Source organism: Phyllopteryx taeniolatus, chromosome 4 (assembly GCF_024500385.1).
Source record: "Phyllopteryx taeniolatus isolate TA_2022b chromosome 4, UOR_Ptae_1.2, whole genome shotgun sequence".
Taxonomy (NCBI): Eukaryota; Metazoa; Chordata; class Actinopteri; order Syngnathiformes; family Syngnathidae; genus Phyllopteryx; species Phyllopteryx taeniolatus.
In genome coordinates this window covers 26,513,008-26,521,919 of record NC_084505.1, presented here as the reverse complement: position 1 = coordinate 26,521,919, position 8,912 = coordinate 26,513,008, and the positions used below count along the sequence as shown (strand labels likewise).

The 8,912-nt window shown below is 38.6% G+C and overlaps 1 protein-coding gene across 1 annotated transcript; it reads right to left on the bottom strand.

The window, feature by feature from the left end:
• Nucleotides 1-1,234: 1,234 nt before the first annotated feature.
• rps3a (ribosomal protein S3A) lies at nucleotides 1,235-5,401 on the bottom strand. The gene is made up of 6 exons (XM_061770968.1): nucleotides 5,244-5,401; nucleotides 3,954-4,057; nucleotides 3,125-3,312; nucleotides 2,537-2,745; nucleotides 2,347-2,456; nucleotides 1,235-1,424 (listed from the first exon to the last, which is right to left on the bottom strand). Exons 1-6 carry the CDS (start codon nucleotides 5,303-5,305, stop codon nucleotides 1,297-1,299), a joined length of 801 nt encoding a protein of 266 aa, XP_061626952.1. The 5' UTR covers nucleotides 5,306-5,401; the 3' UTR covers nucleotides 1,235-1,296.
• Between the last annotated feature and the right edge of the window lie 3,511 nt (nucleotides 5,402-8,912).

The window sequence follows — 8,912 nt, the reverse complement described above, 5'->3', positions numbered from 1 at the left end:
CGTTTTTCTTTACACTGAGCTACAAAAATAAAAGGAAAATATCAAAATTTTCTTTGAATGGATTTGATCATTATATTGCAACCTTTTCAATTGAGCTAAAACTTCTCTTTTCTTTTGGAGGGGGCGGGGGGTCAGGTAAAACCAAGTCCTATTTGTTTTTGTAATTTCTGCCAATAGATAAGGACAATCGATTTTTGAAAATGCTTTTCAAACAAAAATATTAAACCATAACTATATAATATTTTCTTATTGTATCAGTCATAAAACCTTTTCAAGGTTAAAAAAGATAAGAAATCACAATCTGTAATTCTATTTTTTTTTCTGTTTAAAAAAAAAAAACTATCCTTGTGGGAGAAAAAAAACATGCATTGCATTTAACATGTTTTTGGGGTAGGTGAAAGAATTTAAAAAATATATAAATGAATATAAAAATGAAAATCAGCACCTTGCAGGGCACACACAGCTCCACTTGTTGAAACCATGCCTTTAGACATTGGTGCTGCCAATTTACATCACATCTAGGCTCAAGTGTTTTTGACAACACAGTTAATTTGACTTCATTCTAAATATGACCACTATATAATGAAGTACTAAAAAATAAAGAATGCAAATGTATTTTTAAAAAAGTTATGTTGGTGGCATTTTTTAAGACCTGTACACAGCAGAATAAGTATAGTTAAAGGTCCCATATTTTGGCTATTTAGACCTCCATTGAGTGACTCTCTAACGTGGACATAAATGTCAATTTCATTTCAAAAGCACCTTGGTTTTGTCATACAAGTGTCCAGAAAAGGCCCCCTCTAAGAGCAACTTCTGTTTGACCCAGTCCTAAAACAGCTTTGTCCATATTTGGCTAAGACTGCCCCCTTTCCTCTGATTTGTTGCCTCTGTGTAAAAGATACACTGCACACGTTTATCTTGACAGTGCTGGCTCAGGGACATCGAGCTAGTCAGAGATCTTCACGAGAGAAATTTGAATTACCTGATATCAGGCTTCTCGGCAGAAAATCGTCTGGAACTCAGGAATGCTTGGACGATATTAATTCATATTTCACATTTACTGAGGCACCATAGAGCCAATATTACATCCCAAATACTAGAAATAGTTGGTTTGGTAAAATATGGCACATTTAAAGGATAATTAAGGCTTTCATTTTCAATAAAGGATCTCAACACTCATTTTGAGATGAGTGCTATTCATTGAACAGCAATGAGACATAAATAAAAGTCAATGTTGGTCATTTACATTTTTTTTATTTTTTTTATTTTTATTAAATCTGTCAGGGTGGTTTTTTTTTAGACGGTCTCCTGGATGGGGGGCTCGTAACCGTCAGCCCTCTCCACCTTGGCTCCGGTGTCGTCTCCAGCTGCTTTGGTGGTGCTGCCAGAACTGCCTTCGCCGTGGAGCTCCATCAGTTTGCCCACTGCAGGAGGAACAAAAATGACATACAGCCAGGGTGGACAAAACACCATTAAGTTCAATTGACAAACTAAAAATGGACATCATGAAAAAAAATGTCTTTTATAGAAATAGTGGGGTCTCTGGATACCTGCCCACCAATCAAGTGTCAAGGTGGGAGGCTTACAAGTTCACGACGTTACGCCAAGTTATCGATAGTAGCCGGCCGGAGTTATTGGCCAGCAGAGCAGAAAATATCTAATCCAATGTCCAAAAGATCTTGTTGTTGTATGTTATATTTAAGTGCAAGCACAGAACTCTAGATACAGTACACATAATAGCAGCAGGAAAAATATAACAGAAGTTGTTGATATGACAAACGCGGTCACCACGCAGGGCACCATAACAGGACTGTTTACTGTCCTGTACTTCTTTTAAGGGTAGAGACATGTTTAAAGATGTCTGTAAGTGTTTGAAAAGCATAATCCTTTAGGATAATAGTTTGTGGAATAATTGTGGTTTAAACTATTAATATAGGTAATTAAAACTATTACAGCATATAAATTTTAGGGGACCATAAATTATTCGGACACTCACTATTCGCAGTATGCCCCGGTACTGATCCCCCAGCAATAGTGGGAATCCACTGTACGCCTGGGAACTGTTATAAATTGTGTGATTTAAGGGAAAAAAAGGTATACGCCTCCTTTAGAGCAGGAACCCATCTCAATGTTTCTACACATTGTAAATATTTGTCTCTGCTGTTTAAAAGGTGTGTGCAATGTCTTATGAATATGCAAATTGTTGGAAGAATGCCGGAATTGCCCAATAAGGATTACAAAAAAGTATCAATGACAGTAATAAAAGGATCATATAGGACTAACAGTTTGTCATTATGCATTACATCAACAGAATGAAATTAATTGTGAACACAGTTGACTGCTTACGTTCAAACTTGGGCTTCTTGAGCATTTTGACCTTGCGGACGTAGACGTCGTGCAGAGGGTAGATGGACTGGCAGGCCTTCTCGATGTCCTTGCCAACGCTGTCAGGGATCCTGAAACCGAAAACACCAAAACATTGTTTTAATTAGGAGGGAGTACAACACCACCGAGACATCAACTCTGCGCCACTCACAGCTTGTTGACGACCTCCTTCAAGTCGTTAGTCTGCACCTCGCGGGTCATTATCTCCATCATCTTCTTGCGGATCTGGCGCACCTGCTGGTGCTGGGCGTAGGAAGTCTTGCGGATCTGGTTGGTGCGCTTCTTGGTGAAGCCCACGCAGAAGAGACGCAGCAGGTAGCCGTCCGTCGTCTTCACATCCACGTGGGCCTCGATCATCGTCTGGGGGAACACCAGGAACAACCTCAGGGTGAGAGACTATAATAGGGCTGCAGCTATTGAATATTTTTAGAATCACTTATTCCACGGATACTACCATCAATTAATTGAATAAAAATTAATTTTGCATCATCAAAACAAAATGCAGGTATTATATTCACTTGAGGGGCGCCATCTTTACGTTAACAATTAGACAGTCTGCATGCCGAATGCCTTGTGATCGTAGACATGCTAGTTCTGCTTTGCTATAGACAGACACGGTGCCCTTTATCAATAATTTTTTTCCTTTACAATAATTATTTTCTGGAAATTCTTGGAATTTTCACCTCTTGCGAATTTTGCCATTCGCCCCCCAAAGAAAAACATCCAAAAGTTATGTTACCTGCCATTTCTTGACCATAGAGCACATCTTGTCACGGGTCAGGTCCATGCCGTGGAAGTTGGTGAGGCAGTTCTTGCCCTGCACATCCTCCGTGATCAGCTTGAACTTGCGGAAGGCCACCTCGTCGTTCTGCAGGTCAGCGAGGCTCACCTCAAACACGCGACCCTTCAGACCATCAGAGGCGATTCCTGGGAGGCGATAAATGACAGGGTAAAGCGCGTTAAAGGCCATTTGAGTGCGAACGAGTTAATACGCCGCAATGGGAGATTTTGTAATTAAACACACACAGTCATTTGGGACCGAAACAAGCTGCCTTCACGGTGTAATGTCCAATTGATGCACTTTGAAATTTAGAATAGAAAATGTTTTTAGGAGGACCTTTTTGTTCTTTGTTTGTAATTTACATGGTAAACAATTTTGATAATCGATTAATTGTTGAGGCCTTGTTAAATTGAATTGTTCAAATCCTAGCATTTTCAGCCTCTCAACAGTAAATAAAGATTATAAATTAGTAAATACTATTAATAATAAAGCAGACTGCTTCTATTTGTGTTTTAACAAAATAAGACATTTAGAAACATCTTTTACTTTGGAAAACATTTCACAGTTTTGCCTATTTTCTGACACGTTACAGACCAAACCAGTAAGTGAATTACAATCAACTTGTTTGTGCATTTTATGCACTGTCAATTTGAAATAATGTCCTGTTTTTGAATAAAGGTATGGAAATGTTTAATGTAAATACAATAACTGGGTTAATGTAAATATGACTCTTCAGCCCAGCCCATTGAAAGAAACTATGTAATATTTAGCAATAGAGCAGACTTACTGGTTCCCTGAGTCCTGGTGACCAATGTCTTGCCAAGATTGCGGATGATGAACATGGCCGGCGCCTTGACATCGTACCAGTCCTTTTTGGAGAAAGGGTCCACACTGGAAGAAAACATCTACATTTTATGGGGTTTTCCTGCATACATTTTTTTGACGTGACCACCTCTGGCTCCATTGGTTATTTTTCTATTTTTAAAGATGGTCTGTATTGGAAAATGCTGGAAGTCACTCCTAAAAAAACATTTTCTTTCCTACTGTCTGTGTGTCATGAAGATTTTGTGGACTTCCAAACGAGTAAGGATTGTTTTTTGCGACCAAGCACAACTGATTTTGTCATAAAAAGTACATGCAACAAGCGTTACAGCTTATCTTTTTGTCTTTTCAGAGATGTACAAGTATTTTTCAAGGCAAGTCGACAACATTTTTTATTTATTTCTAAAAAGATTCATAAGAATAATGGTTATATATATATATATATATACACACACCACTTATTTAGCCATTTATGGGACATTTTCACCAAGTAAATTGTGTTTCATTGTGTTTTTCTGCCCCACATTGATTACAACCACTATTTTTATTATATTGTTCCTTCTGACGAGCTTCTCAACCCATACAAACCATCCCAACTACAAAAGATTCACAACATTCAGGACATGTTAAAAACTCCCAAATTAATGCAGACATTTCACATACTTAGAATCCTTCCACATTTCTTAACCTTCTCAAATCATTCCAATTTCAGATCAGATCAGATCATCAGAATCAACTTTCAATAGATTTTACATCTTTACCATTTACTTCCACATTTGATTGATACAAACAGTCCCAACTCCGACATTCCAGCAACTCAATTTGTCCCTCAACATGTCAGCTCAATTTCAGCTCTTTAGCGTTCTCGCGCAAATGCACAGAAAAGACATTTAAGTTTATTTTCTTGAGGAGTTTAAGACGTGCCACTCGTAATCGTGACGCCGGCTAACATGAGTTAGCTCCAGAAAACGCGTGAAGCTTGTCTAACTCTCCTAAATGATTAAACCCACTTCAGGTTCTCACTAGCCGGTTCATGCACAAGTCTACTATGCCATTAAACAACAATTAACCAAATGCATACAAGGGCATGACAACTCCGAACCTCGACACACACAGGCCCGTGTCGACGAAATCCGACGAGGACCTAGCTATCCACCAAATATCGCGTTCATCATTTGTTCTTTTAGTACGTTATTGGTCTCAATATAAAGGATGGAGGCTCTTTAATACACAGCTGAGTGAATCTCTTACTTACATCTTCTTTTTGGCACCCTTTTTGCCGCCTTTGGTCAGCCTCTTATTCTTGCCGACTGCCATGTTGGCTACAGGGAGTGAAAGAGGAGGAAAAGAGCAAATCGCGCGAGACTTAAAGAGAACAATATCGGGCGGTTTGTGCTTTCCTCTCGCGATGCCTTGGTTCCAGTTCGCAACGGGACGTGCCTACGTGGCGGCCACGTTGGTGGGGGCAACGGTCCCTTCAAAGATTGTGCATGCACATTGAAAATAAATCATAACTTGCTTATTTCTTGACCGATTTTGCTGTTTTGGCAACGGAAAGGTATGTGCTACATAACATTTGATTTAAAAAAAAAACCTAAAAAAAAAAAGTTTATCCCAATGTGGCCTGCAACTTTAGTTGTAGTAGTAGTAGTTTAGTCCAGAGGCAATGAAATCTTTTATACTAAGCCTATATATATATATATATATATATATATATATATATATATATATATATATATAATGATGAAGCCCTGGATGTTGGCACTGATGTCACTGACTGTTGTCTTTGGGTGCTTCTTCACAGCTCTCACAATATTTCTGTCATCAACTGCTGTTGATACCCTTGGCTGACCTGATCGATGTCTATTGCTCGGTACGCTAGTAGTTTCTTTCTTTTTCAGGACATTCCAAATTGTTGCCCAATGTTTGTGCAATAGCGCTGATCGGTTTTCCCTCTTCGCTCAGCTTCAAAATGGGCTGCTTTTCTCCCATAGACAGCTGGTCTTCATGTTTGCTTCACACTAAATGTAGTTTTCATATGTGAAACTCAAAGCCAAAAAAAGCACTATCTACTTTTTAAGCAATCAATCTCAAAGGCAACACCTGAGCAACTAGAAACACCCATCAGTCACATGTTCCAATACTTTTGCTCACTTGAAAAGTGGGTGGGTTCAAACAAAAGGTGCTCTGTCCTGAGTTGTTTAACACATCTTGATGTAAATACCATAAAATAAAACCTGGAATTCTGAACTTTTGTCTCATATTTATCTTTTGATCTGAAACCCAAATGTCTTCAGAATACAACAAAAAATGAAGGAATTGACCTTGCAGTTCCAATACTTTTGGAGGGGACTGGAGACTGGATGCTCTCAAAAAGATTCAATAATGAAAAAAGATCCAAAAATTATTCTTACCTATGATTTCCCTTGTTGTGATTGTATGCCGTTGTGTGCAAACCGTATGCATTTTGTGCAGGCATCCTTGTTTTTTGTTTTGCTTTCTTGCCATTCACGAACATGGAATGCGCTGACACTTTGTCCCCACTAGCTTAGTGTAGCCATGAGGGTGTGTTGTGTTGTGTTGTATCTACCTATTGTTATATATTGTTATCGCCATGCTCCCACAGCTCAATAGTATATCCATGATATCAGGGTTTCAATTGAAATAAATACGAATCAAATTGTTTGATTGCGGTAAACTAAAGTTGTCCGAATACACAAAACCTCTATATTTTGTAGTTTTTGTCGTATTAATTAAATTGATTGATAAACGTGTAGCCTATTTTAAGTAGGATTGATGATATTGTCTCCTAAATACAGCTTGAGGACTTTTTCCGTATCACATGACCGAGAGACTTTGCAAGGCACACGCGCATGCACCTGATTTTAAAAAAAAAATACTTCTTTCAGTCTCTCTGTGCGACCCGGTACCAAATGGCTTAGGGACCGGAACCGGTCAGTGGTCTGGTGGTCTTGCCATAATGCATTATCCAATGATAGTTCCCTCCACCTCTGAAAGGCAACTCCTATGTTCACTCTTGAGCTGTCCAATTCCTTCTTTTGTTACTTCTTGGCTCTGTTTCTGTTTGCTAGTCTTATGAGCAGTTGTTAGCAAACGAGGGATGGGTATTTTTCCCGAGGTAGATATTCCACCATAGTCTTAGCAAAGCTCATGAACCCCAAGGTAACAGGTCAGCATGAGGCTGCAGGTGTGAGTGTGACATGATTGACACCTCGTGAGTCACGCCTGTCTCTGATTGGTTGTGTTTTCTATGCCAGTGTATTTTTTATTTTTTTTAAAATCAAATTAGACGTATGAGATGGAACCAAAGAAGGCTGATTTTATTCACAGATCATTTTCTACATGTACTACTGCTAGGTCATACTGATCGTTTCAACAAATATGACAAAAAGTTTTTTGAAAATTGCCATCTCCTATTTTAACTTTTTTAAAGTGTGTCTGACCATTACATGCTTTACTCATGGTTGCCACGGTGTTAATTTATTGTCACGATTGGAGTCATCTCATTGCTAAATGAGTACATGATGAGAATTTCTACAACACAGGACTTAACCCCAAACATGAACAAATATGGTTCCAAGCGAAGATACTAAGTATTCAGCTCTGAAAATAGAAAAGTGCAAAGAAACGTTTTGATTTACAATTATTTTAACTTAACTGTAAAACCACAATTTTTCTTTATATTTTCAAGTTTTTTGCACTGTGTCCATTTTTGGAATTTGTATAATTTTGACAGATGTTTTTATGTAGAGCAACACATTTTCGGTTACATTTTAAGTTTAAGTCGATTTATTTTGGCATGATATTGTATCCTGTTTGTTTTGATTAATTTTTATGTTAAAAAACATTTAGTTTTAGTATATTCAAAAATGTCAATCCTGTTCAGCCCGCAGCCTAATGCGTGCGTTGAATTTTTGTCCCCTGTGTGATTGAGTTTGACACTACTGGTAAGTGGTGTCAGCACAAAGGTCAACAGTGTGGAAACAATACAAGTGTGCAAGCTCATGAGATTTACTTGCCCTTCAACTGGTCTGGCGATGCCAGCTGATGAGTCAACACAGACTACTATGTGCCCACACATTTATTACTGCTGTAAACAGTGTAATGTAATGATGGCAGTCGATATTGAAGCTTCAATACCGGCTTCAAAATCCAATTCTATAGAACCACTGCTTCAAAGTTTGCTTCAAATCACATATGACGTTAGAAAGCAGCCTGACTGGTTGGCAATCAAGTGATTCACTAGAGCCAGGTGATTCACTGGTATTGCCTCCTCTCGATTTGACAGGTGACTGGTTGAGTTGTGTTCCTTCCAGTCAGGGTTGTATGGATGCAGCAGCCAGTCAAATTGCTGCGGGGTGCATCCTGCTTAGATCTCAAGTGGGATTCATTATAATACCGCAACTCCTCTCTCAGCACACAGCTACACAGAGGATAAAGGATATTTGAATATGAGTTCTGTTATATTGTCAGTGTACATATTATTGCTGCACCATTTGTGTTCAGGCTGTTGCATAAAGCGTTAAAGCGCTGCAACATAGATGCTAATTAGCATTAGCATTAACCTAGCAGACTCAAAGTCTACGCGATGGTTATTTTATGTTTAGTTTCTAACTAAACTTCAACTGGGAGTGGTATTAAACAGTTTTAAGCCTCTTTTTTGATGAATTGTTCACTATTTGCCAAATTACTGCTAATTGTAAAGTGTGTTTAATTGAGTTCACTGCTACCATGCAGCACTCGTATCTCAAGTCTGCGCTCACAAATCGAAGCGAAAAAACAGTCGACCGACAACTCATATCTCAAAAAACTCTTCAGTCTTGTCACTCGTATCTTAAGGTACCACTGTATTTCATTTGTATTGGAGCATTATGGAGCACACTGGGAAGATAGTTCGTTCTGA